General features: G+C 36.4%; 1 protein-coding gene across 1 annotated transcript in view; it reads right to left on the reverse strand.

Moving 5' to 3' along the window:
- The window catches only part of PPM1H (protein phosphatase, Mg2+/Mn2+ dependent 1H), a 1,767,842-nt gene that overhangs the window by 886,982 nt on the left and 860,666 nt on the right, over window positions 1-20,194 (reverse strand). The window contains exon 4 of the mRNA XM_044088290.1: window positions 4,971-5,083. Coding sequence (XP_043944225.1) covers window positions 4,971-5,083 — 113 coding nt within the window. The remainder of the gene's footprint in view (window positions 1-4,970; window positions 5,084-20,194) is intronic.

Below are 20,194 nucleotides of genomic sequence, written 5' to 3' on the forward strand. Positions count from 1 at the left end.
CTCTATAGAGTGATGTTCTATACAGTAATTTACTGACAATGCTTGAGGATTTTACTGCAAAGGTATTGCAGTCTTGTTTTTTGAAAAAAAAACACATATGTCATAAATGTCAAGCTTTGACTTGTTACTATACATATAACACTTGAATGTAAAATTGTTTATTAACATAGATAAACCATGTAAAATTGTCTATTTACATGGATAAACCATTTACTATATACTGTACAGAATACACTTGCCTGTACAGATTGGTTTTGCATTTGTTTATACATGGCTGTAATGTACACTCAGTGTAGTTTTTAAACTTAGCATTAAACTGAAGCCTGCTAATTATATTACTTGAAAAATTAAAATGTATTTTTGGTATTACTACTTTGCACTTTTATTTGAGTCTCTTTTGCAATACTGTTTACACAGTTAGTGTAAAATTGAAAGCATGCCCTTCCCCTGTAGTATACATAATTTTACTGCAGTATTGTTTACTTGCTTTATGCTGTGAGAATTGAATGTATGCTTGCCTTTTGTCTGTTACCTAGACTGTGACACTTTGGTCTTACACATTTGCTTATTTTTTGGCCATTTTCAAAAACAGAAAATATTTTTATAAAGCTTTTACTGTTGCCTATACTGTTAAAGTTATAGTAGGAATTGCTTTTACCCATTTTGAAAAGACGTTTACGGTTATTAGTAGCTATTTGTACCCTCCCTTTTGTAAAGCGACTTGTGTAATTTATTTTAACTGCATACCGTAGCCCATGCACTGACTGTACTCGGTGTAGTATTTACTTGCAAACAAATTATTAATGACATGTATGCACAATTGTGACATCTTATTACAATTACCAAACAGGATTTTTGTAGACTTTTGTGCTTTTTGCTTAATGCTGTACGTGAATACTTAACAATAATGTTTTAGAAAAACGTAAGCCATTTGGCCTGGCAACCGGTCTTGTTTCCTTGACCTTATAAATTTCAGTACCAGTAACATTTTATCTTATGCAACATTCCTTGTAACTACCCATTCCAGCCTGGAAAGATTTGAGCTCACATTACGTTTTTCTTTTTGGCATTCCAGACGCTTAACCCATAACTCCTTCAGCACTTACACGTACCTTCAGTCATTTGTTAATATACTTGCAACTTGATATTAGAATGCAGTTGTAATAAACATTAACTTGCTTAACTATGCATAATACTGCTTTTGAATACTGTTTTTGCTGGAGTCTGTGCTATTTTTTATGCTATCATACAATTACAAAATATTGTAAGAAACAAAAGAGATATTAGCTTAACTAACACATGCTTACAACACATATATTTAAATGATTTACATGTGCTGTTGTGTGCCTTTTGCTGCACTTAAGGTGAAAAAAAAATACATGCACATCAGCCTTGTGACGTCATGTCTTTTCTGCATTTAACTACTCTCATTTGATTTCTATAAGCTAGAACTGTTTTGTTATATGAAATGGTTTGAAAATCACTATTTAAGTACCTTGCTTTAACTGAATGAAAGTCTGTGCTGTGTAGACTTAACCATTTTCTAAATGTAGAATAGTACTTCTTAAATTATTTTCTATGAGCGTTGTTAACTGCTGTTGCTTTAACTCTCTACTAACCAGATTATATTTGTCAGTATTCTGTTCTGCTGACTTTAAAGCTCTTATGCACTTCTGAAAAAGTGTTTGCACATATTTTTGAACTTTTTGAACTCACTCTGACTGTGTCTTAGAAGTTTATTAAATCTTTTTGTCAGTTCACTATGAACCTCGTCTCTGTTCTTATCTGTTTTGTAATGTGCAGTGGTTTTATGCCACTTTTGTCTGGCGAGATGGACAGAAGATTCTGTAAATAACTGAATTGACTGATACTGTAACTCTGAAATTAACATTTTACATGTGGTGACAGGACATAATGCATCTGATTGTTTACAGTTACATTGCACACAGAAAGCAGTTTCATATAACTTGCACAATACAGGTTTACTGTTATACCAGTGATGTTGCTGTTTAAATAAAGTACTGCATGTGCTACAGTTCTATTTATACCAATCTTTAAATCTTGACTATACATGTGCTGGACTATTATTACTGTCTACTGGAAGGTAGTTTTACATTTAATATTTTTCTGTCTAATGGCATCCATGCTGTAGAATGAGAAACAAAAAGAGAATTACCAATTTCTGTGTGGAAGGTGATCAAATCTTCCCTTGAGAAAGCGTGGAAAGTCCCTCGTTGATTCTCCCAAAAGGTGGTCAAACACAGCTGGCAGATTCAGCTGTGTGAATGTACAGGACCTGTGGAATCTGCAGAAATGCACTGTTCTGCTTCTGGATACTGTGCAGAAGAAGGAGGCAAATGTTTGCACTGGAAATGAACGTACTAACTGAATAAAATAAAAAAGAAGCTATAGTTGTCACAATAAGAAACCATTCAGTCCGTCAACTGTGGCTTGCCATTGAAAAATTATATACTGCTTTCTGTTGGTTTCTTGCTGTTACTTGCATTTACATGCATGCATACTATTTATTGTGACCAACTAGTCTTATTACTGTATTGTATTAAATATAATAAATACACAGACAACCGCTTCAGTTAATATGCTTTAGTGTTACTTTTTCCTTTTGGATCTACAAGTATGCAACACAGATGCTGTCAGTTCTCTATGGCAAATTCCCAAAGCTAGTTTATACACACTCATATTTATACCAAAAAGTCTGATATTTTTCTCAGAGTCTGATGTACAACAGTTCTAACTGTGTATAACAATTTTCCTTTGTTCCCTTGTCCTTGGTTCTCTGTAGTTTGATGATCCATGGAAACTCAGTCTTGCATTATCTGAAACCTGGTGTTCCAGCACTATCTGAAACTTGATGTTACATCTCTTTACATCGATGTCCTTTCAGCTGACATCTACGCAGTTATTTTTATTGACTTTGTTTCTCAATAACATACTCCTTTACATGGATGCTAATATCTAATAAGCTATGCCAGCACACTTACTACTTTTTATTTTTCAGCATTTTATATAATTCTTGCAGCTTTTTATTCAAACTAATAATCATGCTAGCAACAGTTACTATTATTCTTTCAAACATGTTCGAACTTTTAAATGTTCGATCATATGGTCTCGGCCATATGAAAGTCAAACATTTGAAAGTTCAATCATGTAAAGTAGACCCGTCTAAGTACAGTAGAATATTGAGTTGCTAATGTCTCACTATGTATCCTGACAATCATATATGGCAAGAACAAGCAGCATATTTGCATTATACCACCATTACAACCTATTTATTCAACTACCATTACAAAAAGGAATTAGTCATTAATACCAGTCAATACCACTATAATAATCTATCAACCTAACAAACATATACAACTAATACTCAATTATCCAAATCAACAGACTGCACTATATGAATGCTATATTTTTTGAAAAGTGGAGCTCCCACTCCCCTTACTTATATCTCCAACTGTGAAGAAAATGAAAAAAAAATCCTACAGGGTGAAATGAACTACCTACAAAGACTGCAATGTCGCACAACTGTGGAGAAAAGAGAGTAGATGCATGAATTGTGATCTCACAGTGTAACTAACAATGCAGGAAAAAAAATCTTGCAAGGTAATATGAATTATACAATAAAAGGTGATTAGTATTCAAAAACATGCATGTTGATTGGACAGACCAATCAGTGTGCCTGTCGTAAAATGACCTTTCCCAACAAGAACAAGTCCAATCAGTAGCAGCTCCTTCTAAGAACCTCCACAAAATGGATAACACCAATTTCACTCAATATGAGTATATGGCAGATGCTGAATTTTCGTCTCCTGAAAGCAGAGAAAATGAACTGGACCTATTAAAACAAATAGCTACAGATACCCAGTGCTTATCCCTGCAAACTGGAGAAAGCAAACTCAACTCGGGCAGCTGTACATAATAGGAGAAAACATTACACATTAAACAGAAGGGGTTTGTCTTCCCATCATTCAGCTTCCACAATTAAAAAAAAAAGAAAAAGAAACAGAAACAACTATTAAAAAATAAACTTTCCCAAGTTCTTGCTATTTTACAATAATTTACTATAGCATCAACTTGCATTTTCTTAAAAATAAAACATATGAAACTATAATGTCACAGATTACTGACTTACTGTAATTCTTGGTGAAATCAAAACTTTTTAAGACAGACAAGGCAAAATACAAGGCAAAATCAGGGGTAGTGCAGAGCTATGATTCTCCATGTGAGGGGGGGGGGGGGAGTCAACTTTTTCCCACTCCTGTGGTACCAGGCTCATGGAGATGGGCACATAAACCATAATCTTGAAAAGAGAAAGGCAGAAACAGTACTTACTGGTTTAGAATATGCTTCCTGCATACTTTGGATTCCCTAAACTACAAGTAGCTGTCAAAAGAACACTAAAGTCCATTTATATAACAGCATTTTCAGAAGTAGTAACAGTGTTTTCCCTTAAATAATGTCACTGTAACAATAGCAATAATCTACTCCTCAATACAGGTAATGCAAGATTTACCCATGGTTGGCTTCGTTTAATCACTCGGGCTTTGCCGTTATGATTAAACCACAGCAACCATAGGCAAATCCTGTATTCGTGGACTACTGCAAAAGTAAATGAGATTGGGGAGATAATACTCAACCAGCTAGATGCTGTCAGACTGAAGAGAAACCATCCCAGTCAATATAAACAGAAATTAATATTTTATCCTGTCAGACTTCCTTGCAAATACATTTGCAGCTGCATCCTGAGCTGCTTACATACATACCATTTTGTGCTACTAAACACCATTAACTGATTTTCAGCAATCCATGAACATTATAACATGATCTCTTTCATTTGAATCACAATCAGTGGCTTCTCACAAAATAAACATACATATTAGTACATATATAATGTACAAAGAAAAAAAAAACTGTTTCCTTAATTTGAATTATGACACAGAGGTACTTCTTACCTGCTGTCCCCAGCATTGGCTACATATAGTTTTCCTAACAGGCATACGACCCCAAGTGCTGTGCATCCACCAGATATGTTATACATAGCCCTTTCCTTCTCTATTAGAGAATCCTGCAAACAAAGATAAAACGATTACCAAGAGGCAGTAACTGCCAAATCTCATTTGTATGATTTCTATCACTATTAATATACAGTTCTAATAATTTTACTTTAAGTAGGACTCTAGTCAAAACTGTTACATTGCAGAATATCTTACAACTGCAATAAAAACAGCTGAATTTTTTTCCACAGTCATACAGGCCGCAAGCTTTGCCCCAGGTGTTCCTTTAACCCGTCCTTGTCCACAGAGTCCAGTTTAGACTCTCATATGGTAGGTCTCTCCATGTCTTTCTCGCTTTCTCTTTCTTACATAATCTATGTAAAAATCAAATCTACACACACACACACACATATATATACGCTTATATGCATGCACGTACACACAGACATACAAACACACACATACGCTTATAAAAACTGTGAATATTCATTTTGCAGGGGTATAGGTCAACAGTTTGAATTTACAATGCATTACTGCCATTTTGAATGACACAAAGTGTTCAAAATGGCAGCTATTCAAATAAAAAAAAAATTAAAACATTTTTTTTTCTGTAGGGTAGGAGCTGTGCCCCCCACTATCAATCAGTATATACACGTGTGATGTTACCATACCTTGGAGATAACAAAATAGTTCCGTTTACATCAATCCCAAAATCATGTTTTGGCTAAATGACATTTGGCCAGCTGTCCTATTTCAATCTTGTGGCACATCTTTCTGAGGTTGGTGAATAGACTGTAAGAAACTGATAACTGGCCACACACCAAAAATACACAGGTGCTTTTTTTGTTCTTCCCGGACCTAACCTGACACCCCATTTAGTGAATCATTCGAAATGGAACTACACAGAAAAAGAAGCGTTGGGGACAACAGAAAAAGACACCAGCAAATGTGGCTCTATCCCACTCCCTCCCATCCTAGAGTGAACAACAGGAAATCAGCTGTTTGGCCTACTCCCCACTAAACCGGCCTAAAGCGGCAATGCCTCCATCCGACAACATGTCAATAGAGACACAGACAGGCCCTCTGCGTCTATACCACTAACAAAACACAGTATATTGTTTTCAAGATAAAAATGTGAAAAACCCAATGACTTCTGAAAAAATCTGATAAGACACTGGCTTCCTGTAACAGTGAAGCCCAAATCCCACAGCCATAACACATCTTCTCTATTACAAGATCTAACAGTAGGAGACTCTTTTTGTGCTCTAGAAGCATATCTGCTTCCCTAAAGATTTAAGTTAGCCAGTAAAAGTTTTAGACACAAACATTTAGGAAAGTGGAACTCTATTACTGGCACTGAATATTTTACAGACAAAACTATATCCTGGTGTTCTGATAAACAAGGACAACAATCATGTTGAGTGTTGCTGATTATCAACAAGCAAGGAAGGACACATGCAGATAAGCAATGAAATCTTTGAGCAAATCATAAACTTTGAAACATAAGTAGCAAATCGCTAAATCAGTTTTCTGCAGAGACCATCTACCTGGGAAATCGCTTAAGAGGATCTGTTTGGCACAGAAATACAATTAGACACTCAAACGTTGTTCTTTGTACCTTAACCTCTAGGACATAAAATTTTCAGCATGCAATCCCACCCATTAGGAACCTACTGCCATAAAACTCTGTTACATATCTAAAGTATTAACATTTTAGAAGCAAACTAGTGAAGCATCTTACTAATCACTATGTTTGCTCTGCTTTACAGAAAACAGCTGACTGTAACTGTGTTCTCCTTCTTCCAAATGTTGCTGTATTTACATTATACATCTTAGTCCTTTATGAACTCAGTATATACTTTACTCATTGAATCTGCTTAAATTTTTTTTTTCTGGTTGATATTTGCCTTTGTGTCCTATCAAAAACACAACTCCGAACGCACTGGACTTGAAGCCCATTTATTTTCTCACTGCATATAGTTTTCCATAGTTGACCAGGGGGACTACCATCCAGGAAGCCACAGAGTTGGTTTGTGCCCTAGCAGGCATCCTGACAGTCAAGATGTTTGTAAATGATATACTTACCCAACCATTCCATTGGCTGATATTAGTGTGTATTACAGTACAGTGTCCTTTGCCTTCCAGTAAAAGTATATGCTTCTATACCTGCACTAATAAGTCTACCATCACTGGGCTGTGATCGTCTAGCTGACATCCTTGGTCCTGCCCTTTTTTTTTATTGTAAAGCCAACACTCACATAGCTGCGCTCTTCCAGTACCCAAGCTGCTATTCACATGTGGGTTATCTGCATCATTATGGCTTTATGCCTCTTAGCCACATAGTAATTCAGCATCTTTTAATGTGCATTTGCATATTATTTTGTGTAACATTACTTTTATTGTTTATGGATGTATAGTGCAGCTATTCGCAACTAATACTGAATAATCATGGAAATGCATTCTTGTTTTTTCTCCTTAGAACTGACACTGAATCTTCACACAAGAAAATGAACGCTGACAAAACCAAGGCCATATTCTTCAAGACTGCCAAATGGTTGTCTCGTGCCCCTCAGAGCTGGTCGGTATTATTACTGTTTTCAGGCTTCCTTAGAGTTCCCACCTTTCACTGTGGCCAAAACTGGACCAAGGCCACACCTCCTCATACCTCCCATAACCCCACCCATCTCCTCCCCTTTCCCCACCCACTTTCCACCCATTTCCTGACATCACTGTCAAGCCAGGTTTGGAGGAATGTCATCTTTTCCATTCAGGGATACTTTTTTAGCCAATTTACTATGCTTTTCTGTAAAAAACAACAGTAAATCTGATGATTTAACAAATTCCAATAGTGTTTCTTTTTTTTAAACAGAATACCAATGTTTGCACAATGTTTTCCGGACTATCGGACAACTGGTTTGAGTTCTGGATAGTCAGGGAAATAAAATGGATAGGTGGCAATGCTAGGCTTCCTGTCCTCAGTGACAAAATATAAATGTTTGATCTACAGCCTTGATGAGCAACATACATTTGCTTCTCATCTAAATTCTAATACAAGGTCCTAGCTACTTGCCACAAAATTTCACCACCTCTAAACTCCCAAAATAACATATACTCTGGGAATGGGAGTATATATATCTCAATTTTAGAATATGAATTACAGCTACTACTACATTCTTTATTAGTAGCAATAAGCTTCTGTTTCTGTTTAATAAACTCAACAAGTCCATTACTCTGTCATTACATTTCTGAAAATCACTGCATTATGCTCATTAAAGCCAACCAATCATAAAAAGACAATTTTCTGAGGATTTCCAAAATGGCTGTATACTAACTAGCAAGTTAATTAGAGATCTCTCTGTGTGAAAACTGAGAAACTGTTAAAAAAACAGTAAACATTATAAATTTTTCTAAAATTCAGTTACTGACCACTAATTACGCTGCCTGGATGCTGGCAAAGAAAAGAGTTGGAGCAAAATTACTCAGAAAAGAAGAAGAAAATGATCTGAATGGAAAGAACTTTTCAGCTATTCAGCAAAAAAAAAAAAATTGAGTTTCAGCTTTACTATAGAAGATAGTTTCCAGTAATTTAGAGGAATACCAGATCAGATGCATTTGAAAATGTTTAAGCTAAGTCAAACACTGGAATAACACATTAAGTTAAAGAACAAAATGCTGGAAAATTAGAAGAAACTTTAAGGAGCTATTCATATGAGCTGATAAATCTGCAGAAATCGGAGAATGAAATAAAGGATATACTGGTTGAATACAAGGCTTCTCAAGAAGAGCTATTTAAAACACTAGAGCTAGAAGACAGAGCATGCAGGAACACCTGAATTTTTATTTTGTTATTCTAGTGAAACTGTAAAGAACACACCACACTAACTTTATGAAAATACAAATAACTGGACTGGTGTTTCACAGAAGGATTTCTTAACTGAAATGGCATCATGTGCATACTCCAAATATGGCCATCAGAAAGCAGCTGAGATATACGTTAGTAAAGATTATACTTCAAAACCTGGAAACATCAGAAATCTGGACAAAGACCATGAAAAATAGGTACAAATCTGTACACTGATTAACATAAAATCTGCATACATAATTATGTAACCCCACCCACTTCATTGGAATTGTGGGATACTGACTTTTAAATGCAAACTGAAAAACAGACAAAATATTAAACATAAAATAAACAGAACAATAGCATCTAATGTAAATGGTAACTCCAAGTGCTACATTGCAAGTGTCTAGAGTGGTAGCTGCCTGCAGTGCATAATTTCTAGTTTGGAAGAATTAATTCTACACCCCACATACAAACAAAGTAATTTGTTAATGCATTAAGGAAGACATGCAAAATCAGTGTTCTGATGATATGTCCATTTGTCTCAGAAGATAAAAGCTGAAAAAAGAAAAGTACTCAAGTGTACTACCTGAGTAAACAAACGTAAACAAATAAATCAAATAAATATGCACTATAGCTTTGTACAGCATGCTGAACCCTTCATGAGCATATAATTCACTGAGATTATATTTTATATCATACTGTAACTGCTGAATGCGTATTACTTCAAAGCTGTGCAATTATAATTCTCCTACAAGAATAACATTTTTGAATATATCACAGAAAGTGTTTTAAAAATTTTGTTCATATCAAATGGTAGTCTATCACTTTACCATCAGCTATGAGTGTAAACCACTATGAAGAATGGATGTTTAACACAATTATAATTATGGGCTGTTCTTCTGAAAGATATCTCCACAAATAAGAAATTGATAGATAATAACACAAATATGCTGAAAATGGTTTCCTTTTGTATCTTCTTAGAACTTTTCAATAAACATATTTTCTGGTCAGGAGCGGCCCTAGATCAACTGGTGCCCTAGGCAAAAGGGCTCCATGGCGCCCCCACCACACTACCTGGTGCCCCCATCCTGGTCTACCTACACCAAATAAATACTGGAAAAGTGCCCCTGCTAGACTGCTATGCCTAAGGCCGGCTATGTTTCTGGTAACATGAGATTATGTGTACTTTCCTATTTGGGTGGACTAAGATGAAATAATTTTAGACAGCATTTGCAATTATTGACTTAATAAGACTCCATCATCACCAGGAATCCACCATGCTCTTCCAAAGCTAACTTAACAATTACTGACCAAGACAGACGCATGTAGTCAATTCATGTACCAATGCTACTTTTTGACTTATTCTGCAACCTCAGTATATGGAGAACTTGGCAATCATAAAAAAAATGGATCTGGTGTTTACAGGCAGCAGAGTGCATTACTTAGTTAAAAGCATCTTGCAGCTTTTTTTTTTTGCAATGCAGCAGAAATTCATATTTCACAACTGCAGAATGCACAGTTAAGAACACAACTCATATTGCACGTTTTCTCCTACGTTCATGTATGGTAGATTAACCAATGTGGTGCTTCCAGCCAATGCTCAGGAGACAGCGTGCGAGCTGCTCTTAAGTCACTTTAAATTTAACTTACACTCTGTGTTTTACCAAAGCCGCCAAAATTAATTGTAATACAGAGTATATCTGATGCACTTCTGATCCCCAGCACAAAGATGTTCTAATAAACAACCCCTAAATGCACATAAAAATGTTTCTGAAATTTAAGGACTTAATTCGATGTCATTATTTCTTTTAAGTGCTAGTAACAATGTTTTTGCCAACAAAAAAAAATGCCCGAATTTCTAATGCCTGTACTGATAGCAAAAGTAAGTCAAGAGAAGTCCGTTCCAACTTTAAGTGACAATGAAGCAAAGTTTTGTTAAGTCAGCAACATCGACTCCCCCAAAATACAATTCTACACACATTACAGTGACGGAAGTGTTACTTACTTCATATTTCAGTGTATGGGATTCAGATCTCTGGGTTATTCTTGAAAACTTGTTGGCAGGCACAGTGAAACATTCTGCAAACCACATTGATGAAAGGCAGAGAAATAGCAGTGAGCCAGTGACCGTTTTCATAGGGACCCAACTCTGACTCTCTCTGCTGTCTCTCGCTGTCTTAACTTTTGAAGTTTTGTGTAAATGCCAACGATGCTGAAGTTCTGCAGTAAAATCCACCTTGCACCTGGTTTGCCTTAAACACCTGTTAGCCTGCTGCTGCAAATGTTAATGACTCGAGTATAGTACGACCATGTGTACCTAAAGAAGAAAAGTAAACATTACAGACGCAGTCATGCAGTCCCAGGAGCCCTTTTTCGACAGGCTGGCTGCCACTCACAAAGCTGATGTCATCATGCACGCCCAGCACGCGATGACATCAGCAACAAATTAAAAAAAAAAATTAACCCCCCCCCCGGGAATCCAGGAATTAAAGGGGCCACTCTGGAATTCATGGCACCCCATTATTTAGACCTCAAAAACCGTAAATACCGAGCAATTCGGTATGGTAGGGAGGTCAGGTAAAGATCAATCATGCTAGCAGGCAGATCTACTCCTGACAAAACTGTGGAAGAAGGAAAAAGGTTTGGAAATTGGGAACACCAGAGTGTTTGTGGAAAATCATTACTCACTGCACGCAAGGCAGAAAAGAAGCAACATTGCCTGGAAATCAGGGGATGTTGAGAGGCAGGTGTGAAATTCAAGCTGCTATAACCTTTTTCAGAATATTTTTCCTGGAGGATCAAAGACATTTATGGATGCAGAGCAGGCTAAGGAGGAAACAAAAAAGTTTACCCAGAAAAGACTGAGTCAGCAAGTTGAAGGGGACTCTGCATCTCGTTCTTCTGACAACAGCAAAGCCTGTAGAGAGAAGTTGCCAGTGAACAATTTTCCATTGTTCCAAAAGAAAATGACTGAATGACAGAAAAAAAAAAAAAAACTAAGAACAAAACAGGAGCTGACTAGAAAAACAAGGAGTACCCTGGACTTGAATCAGAGACTGGTGTTGGATGTTCAGGATGAGAAGAAAGAATATCAGCAATAATTAGAACTGTGCTTCTACTGGAAGTAGCAGGTAAAACATACTGAATAAACAATGCCTACACTGAGTGTACACTAAGTGTACACCATTTTGAGTGAACAGACTACACAGGCATAACTCACATCTTCTTAATTTTAGTTTTCCTACTGATATTCTTGCAGCTTTAAATGCTGACAGGGATTCATAAATGTTACAACAAAGTGTAGACTACATGTACACTTAGTGTAATCTTTCTGAGTGACTAGAAAACACAAAAAAAGTGATAAAAATGTTCTTGACTACATATTGTGTACACTTAATATAGGCTTTATTGACTCTGGCCCTTGAAGTTTGTTGACTGTGTTAAATTGGTAGGAGGACTCTAAAGCATAATTCCCTCTTTGTCATTAATGTTTAGAAGAACAATGAAGGGAGCAAAATGTACCAGTAAGTAAAATAAATGTGTGTAATATGTGTATAATAAAGCAGGGGTATTTAAATGGGAGGTAGGAGAGTCTTAGTGGCTGCTGTTTATGTAAGAGTTATTAATGTAAGAAAGTACTTTTTCTTTAATTCAATGTATCCAGAGTTTGTACTGTAACAAGATAAAGGCCAAATGAATGTTGTGAGCTTGGGTACGTTTTGAAGAGAGCAGTTTCTTGCATTTATAAAGCTATTAGCTGTTTTTTCTATGAGTAAATGCCTGCAATTTGAGATGGAGAATCTACAAGTGTGGGCAGTTAATCAGAGAGTGACTAAACAAGGTAAGCCATTTGTATAAGAAACAATATAATTAGTATTTAAAGTAAAATAGGCAAGCAGTTCGGTAAAAATAAATAAGGTCTGACACTAAAGAAAGTGAATACTTTTGCAAGCTTTAGCTTAATATTAAACATAGCAGTGCACAATTTAGTTTATTCACTTAAAGGTAGCCTGTGCATTTTTTTCTTAATGACAAAAGTCAGGTAGTTGAGAGCATGCAAGTGTTTTTTTTCATATCTAGGAGTGAACTGGATAGAGGGAAAGAACACACATGGTCTCTGTGCAAGAGGAAACACAAGTTCTAGCATGTGCTTACAGCATGATTAAACCTAGCTTCACAATAGGTAAAGCTTGTGGCTGTAGTTGTCTGTACACGACAGCTACTCCTATATGGATGACTAATTTCTCTTTTTTTGGAAAATATATAGAGATATGTGTGTTTGCTGTGACTTAAAAGGGTTGGGGTTAAAAATGTATTAAGTTTTATGTTTTGGAGTGTTTTTATTGAAGTGAAGAGTCAGAGAAATGTGACATGGGTTCAACCAGAGATGACAAGCAGCAACAGCATTAAAAATCACCCTACCAACCATTAATGTGTGCATGCAGAGACGCATTTAAAATAACTGTCATGCAGAATATGTGAAAGTAACAGCTCTATTAGTTTTAACATTGAATGTAAATAACACTGTGGGTACAGACAAAAAAGTAAAGTGTACTGAATTATATTAAGAAGTGTAGGGTGAAAATGCCAATAATGAGCATGTGTATTTGGCATAGAATTAATTTCAGAATAGATATTCAAGAGAGTATCAGGGACAAAGAAAAATGGCAGTAATAGCACTGATTGTGAGAGGAGCTCCAGTAGTGTAGAAAAGGGAAAATGCCAATAATGGCAGATCAGTAGTAATAAGAGGTTACTGGCATGTAAGGAGCACTACACTGTCATGTATTTACATTCCACCTAAAACTAGTATTATGCAGCTTAATAATTAGCTTTCAGCAGGGATTATTAGTAATGCCTTGGAACTGGGACATGATTTGCAATAGTGAGGTTGTATACTGGGGGGGTTAGAATAGGAAATATAACAAAAAGGGGTAGATTGTGCAAAAAATTGACAATATTTGAAATAGAACATATAAATTTAGTAGCAGGAAATCAGAAAGCATTTATGTATTATTCTCCAACACCAGTAACTGGGCTACACTGGATAAAAATTATATTTCATAGGAGTATGAATATTTAATCGATCACTTTTAAACATATCCGATAGCTGTTTCAGATTGTGCTCCAATAAATCAATATAAACAAAGATAAAGACATGGGGGATTGAAGAAATCATGAGATCCTTGCACTTTCCCACCTATCTGTTTAAAAACAGGAATTTAAGGAATGGGTAGTGAAAACGATTCAAAATTTCTATCATGGAAAATAGAAATTTCTTCAGAAAGCACAGCTAGGCTAGGGAGTAGGATAAAATGAAAAGAGATTTCAAAAATATGGCAGAAATAAGAGAGAAAGAGATATGGGAAATTAATAGGAATTGTTGTAGAGGGACTGAAAAAAAAGTAAAGCATTGCAGAAGAAGGGGAACCTCACACAGCAAAAGAATAGCAATTGTGAGTGTTAAAGGGAAGATAAGAGTATTTGAAAATTATTGTTTCTGATAATAACTGCAGAGCACAAAAACTCTTAGGGCAATGCATTAAGCAAACTAAAGTAGAAAGGATTGTCACCAAATGTATGATGCCTATGACAAGAAAAATAAATAGAGATCCTATAGTGGTATTAGAGTTATTCTAGAAATCCTATGAAAGTCTGTATATAGCAGAAGAATGGGGAAACAGAGAAAAGGCAGAAATGGCAATACTTGCAGAAGACTAATCTATACTAATAGAGAAAGACGAGGCTCAAGAATTAATAGCAAAGAAAGGAAGGGATGAGATAAAAAGGTTTTGTATAATCCTTCAACAGGGAAGTCTCTAAGAACAGATAGCAGTGCTGTGAAAGTTAGGAGGGAAGAAACCGCTAAAAGCCTGGAAGGTTGTGCTTAGCAGTATTTTAAAAAGTGGGCAGGACAAGCATCTTGGGAGAAAGTTGTGGTGGTTGTGCTGCCCAAAGAGTGCAAGGATCCTTTTGACCTAGTTTAATACACACACATTTCAGTTTTAATCCATAATGACAAAGTATTTATCTCTATACCAGTTATGAAAATGTCAAAAGTGTCCGCAAAAGTGACAGATATGGATGAATCTGGTTCTGTGGAGGAAGACAAACATTTCACAATGTTAATAAAGCCATGATGATCCAGAGGGAAGCAGAGTAAAAGAAAATGCTGTTACTGTTGGTTGCACTTGATACAGAGGAAGGTTTGATATAGTCAGCTTGGATTATATGAGTATGGCAGTGGTAGCATTTGCACTCCCTGACAGAATTATAGGGTTACAAAGGAAGATATAAGAAGGATCAGAGACATAAATTAAGGTGGGATGATTTCTAACCAACACGCTGTGTTTCAGCAGAGGAACTAGCCAATAATATCTACTTTTACCTTTGCTATTTGCCTTATATTTAGAACCATTAGCAAGTAAAATAAGGGACTCACAAATTCAAAGATATAGCTGGTATGGAAATCGAGAATTATTTTGTAATTGATAAATCCAGAAAAGGACACCTGAAATGTGGAATGTTTTGAGATAGTTTCAAGTCTTGTTGGGATATAAAATAAATGAAGATAAAACAAAGACTATAATGGTAAACTATGTACCCACACAAAAATTGATTCAGCAATACCCATATTTTTGGAGGCATGATAATATGAAGTATTTAGGTGCATGGATTAAAAAAGGATTCCATTATAGCAGCTAAAAATATGTGGGAAGAGACTAAACAAATGACAGTACAAAAACTAAGAAGCTGGAAACTCTTGATATGGATATGGATAGTAAGATACAAGCAGTAAAAATGTTTTAGTCCATTTTGTTTTACATACAGGTCAAATTCATTTTTATCAACCAGAGCAGATGTTAAGGATGATGTTAAATAGTTGTAGGAATTTACTTGGGATTGGAAGAGGGCAAGAATTAAGTGATATAAGTCGATTCTCCCCATAACAGAAAGTGTCTTAGGATTACCTGATTTGAAGGGACACTTTACCGCTACATAGTTAAGGTTCAGACATATAACTCATCTAGAAAGTTAGAAAGCAAAGTGGAAATGAGTGATTATGAAATGAGTGGAGTTCAAGAAATAAAGAGAGAGTACAACTTTGGAGGCAGACCTTTGAGGAGAAAAACAACAAATCATACAGAATATTATATTTATAAGGTCACAGAAAGTAGTCTAAAATCTAAGCCAACAAAGGAATTGAGAAAGGAGGTTCTACTAACAAGGATGACTGCAAGCAGGTATATAGAAAATAGGTGAAAGGGAGTTGGAATTTACTGGAGAAAATAAGTAAAGGGACTGAGACACTGGAAGCAAATAACTATGGAAGGAAAGGCAACATAGTATGAAACCAAGCAGAAGTTTGGACCGCAGGCTAGAGACAGTCTTTAATTCTAGGGCTCGATAACACACTATAGAAAAAAATGAAAGGGATGTGGGAGTGCTAAGTGAAAGACCAGACCTGGCTGAGTTTTTAGTTTTGTTTAGAACGGAAGCTGCAGTTAAAAAGGGATGATTAGTAGAGCATATAAAGTATTGCATGACAACTACAAAAATCAATCAGAAGAGGTTAGAAAATATTGGTATACGAGAATGAAAAGGTGCCTTTACAAAGGAACAATAGAGAGGACACCTGTATGGCCCCCAAGTATATAACAAATTCTAGAAGGTTTAAGATTTGTACATGAAAGTGTTTGCATGGGTATTTTTATACCTCAAGCAAACTTCAGAAAATTTTTCCTCAGATAGACACCAAATGCTGGAATTGGGATGGGAATGAAAGAGTTAACTGGAATCATGTTTTTTAGGAATGTAATGAGCTGGCAGATTTTAAAAATTCCCTGTACAGTACTTTGTTAGAAATGTTGAGGAAGAAGATGACTGTTAGTTATGTAAGTGGTTCTTCTGAGATGTGATATAGAATCTGAATTGCATAGACATAGTAAGGATTTACTAAGCTTAATGCTACTGGCTGACAAATATCAACTACTAGAAAATGAAAGTCAAAATCTAAACAAACTAACTAAAGTTCTGAATACTATAAAAGAAATAAAATAACTGGTGGTGGGATCTTTACAAAAGGTAAGGAGCAAATTATGTAGAAATAAATGGAATTTGTGGGAACAATATATGCAGAATAATGTTCAGAAGGTGGAGTAAAATTTAAGGGAAGCCAGTAATTGAACAGAAGATGTAATACTGGAGGGAATGGCTGCTCCAGTGGCATAGAGAGATAAACCCTGACTACAACCCAAGGGACCCATGTTTGCCTAGCAGAAGGAGCAGAAGGGAGGGGTGGATTTTACCATCTCTGTTGGTGGGTGGTTCCATGGGCATCTCCTGAGATGATCCCTGATGGAGGCTGGAGTACCTCACTAGGAGGTGTGGGCCAAAGGGGTGGAATAGTGTGGGGGAAAAGCTGAGCTGCTGTAGAGGTGTGGCGATAAGCAGCCTGTCCTTATTCCTTATCCACCCCTTAGATGTACCACAAAGGACCAATGGGGGGTCAAATAGGTGTAAGTCATAAAAACAGACCCTCCCCCACTGGATGTGAAGACCCTCAAGTTTTCATCAGCCACAGCCTTATCAGAGGAGGTCTGAAGGGTTAAGGAGGTGGCTGGCAGACCTGGCAATAAACATGGGGCACTGGAGGGAGAAGTAATATAATGCAAGGAGAAATACATACTGGGATGAATGAAAATTCTTAAAAAGAAAACACACATGCACATTGCATGAAAATAATAATGGAAATGTTATGACCTGTTTTTTCTATTACTATATGTTTACTCAAGTCATTAAAAAATTACATGTCTAACATAGACTTTTTTTGTACTGTCAGTGGACAGAAACATTGCCTCTGGCTATACTCACTCAGGTGAAAAGAATGCTCAGTGCCTGAATAACTGCTTTTTGCTTAGTGCTTTTTGTTTTTCTCCTAGATTCACAATATCTAGGCTTTCAAATGTAAACTAAAGGCAACATCTGGAAAAATAAATGCAATTTAAATACATCTTGGCTGAAAAAAGTTCAGAAAGGATAGTTTTGAAAAGACATATAACAAAAAAATGAAATAAATGCTTAAAAGCTACCCCCGTAATAGGCAGGCATTATAGTTTTGCTATGATTTGTAAACTCATTACTTCACAACTGACTTTCCCATTCCTACAACTTGCAAAGGGCAGCAGCAAATATTTGGCTGTTTTTAAATAACGATAATAATAATAATAATAGTAACATTATTATTATCTAGAAATTAAAAAAACAACATTTTCAAGACAGGAGCTGTTCTCCTGTATTTTTGCTACCTTCTTATCCTCACACTTGACTACTCATCTAGCCCCACACCTGTTCCATTCAATTTGCTTGTTTATTTCCCTCAGTAAGAACATTACTGTCCATTTATTCCCCTTGGGAACAATACTGAGTGTTGAGAGTGGTTTCTTTGTCTGTGGCATTTTTTCTGAGCATTATGTTTCTGCCTCTGCATGCTCAGTTAGTGATCCTGGGGTTAGTAGTGCAATGAGTATTATACAGGGCTGTCACTACCTTCTACAGGTGCTGCAAGCCTGCAGATGACCCTTCCTTCTCCTTTAGTTGCAAATGAATCAACAGAAACTACAGGCTCCACGGAAGGGCTTATACAGATCACAGGTCCCTGGGCAATATGCACTCTCCTCCCACCCTTGTTGTATCCTCCAGTGCAAGTACTACTAATTGATCCCATATCATTTGGGCTGTAGAAAAGGTTTGAAACCTCTAAGCCATGGAGCCAACTACTTTCCATTACTTTTACACTCTGCAAATATGAAGGGAAGGAAAACTGCCTGATTCAGATTAGGAATCAAGGATACAATGGGAATGAGCTTTGGATTTATTCTGATGAACAATCAGTCTCAGCAAAAGGCATACCTCTAAACCTCTTGGCACACGAAATCTGGACAAGGCCTAAAATAATGGAGAGCAATGGCCCAAAAATAGTGACAGCTTTTAAATATTTGTTTTATAAACTTAGAAAGTTGCTAGAATAAAAGGATTTCTGTTTGCATGTACTTTCTAAAATATATAAAGTTGCTAGAATAACAGAACGCCTAAAATAATGGGGATCAATGGCCCAAAAATAGTGACAGCTTTTAAATATTTGTTTTATAAACTTAGAAAGTTGCTAGAATAAAAGGATTTCTGTTTGCATGTACTTTCTAAAATATATGAAGTTTGAAACTCAAATGTATGTCATTCTTTAGTAACGTCAATCCTCAGTGATTCACCAAAACAATTTCATGAGGAACAGACCAAAAATACAAGACAAAAACCTGGACAATCTGTGAAAATCTAACAGCTGAGAGGTATGACAGAAGGCCAGAAAAAATTGGAAACAATCAAGTTCTGCATTTCTGAAAGTCCCTAGCTAAGATGTCTTACTATTGGGAAGTCTTCAGTTAAATTTTAACTCCAGTAATAATGTAGGTAGTTGGTTCACACACAAAAATTGCAGCTTTTTCTGCATAAAACTGAGGTCCAAAAGAGACCAGAATTACCTGAGAAGGTTACAGATGACAGACTCTCATACAGAAACCATAAATAGTTTAATAGAGTCTGAAAGGCTCACCCTTAGGGACCAAATGTAGCCAGGACATTACAGAGGCTAGCATTTTGAATGCTAGTCTCTGTAATGGTGTTCAAGGCCAAAGTTGTTCTCAAATTGTTGTTGTTGTGTCTTCAGGCTTTTCTCAGTTAAGGGTCGCCACAGCAGAACTCCGGTCGGCTAATGACTGGCAGTATATTTTTATGTGCCGAGTTGCCTGTCCTTACGCACAACCTTCAACGAAGGTACTCCCATTCACGCATGTCTCCACACAGAAGACGCTCTAACTGAGAATCGAACAGGACAATGTCTTCCTGTGAGGCGACAATGCTACCGCAGCACCACTCAAGTAATTAAGCATTAATGCCACCTCAGCCATAACTGAATCTGGACCACAACATACTAGTTCTGGTTTCAAATGGTGAATTTTCCAAGCTCAGGAAAATGTCTTTCTGTTAACAGCCTCTTACATTTTCCACTACCTCAAAGGAAGGAAGGGAGAGGGAGGGAGAGAGAGAGAGACTTCAAAATCTAATATTTAGCACAACGACAGACCTAGAAACCAAGCATGAATGAGTATAGATATGAATTTTGACTGTATTGCTGCTCCCTTGTCCTTAATTTGAGGGTTTGCACAAAGTAAAGAAGTTAGGTTCAAGCAGTCACAATCCTTGGCAGCAGAACCAAAGTATTGTTATCAGAACCAATGGACCCTGTCCAGTGACCATCGGGGAATATTCTCTACACAAGCAT

Source organism: Protopterus annectens, chromosome 11.part0 (genome assembly GCF_019279795.1).
Source record: "Protopterus annectens isolate FY-2018-M chromosome 11.part0, PAN1.0, whole genome shotgun sequence".
NCBI classification, from domain to species: Eukaryota; Metazoa; Chordata; order Ceratodontiformes; family Protopteridae; genus Protopterus; species Protopterus annectens.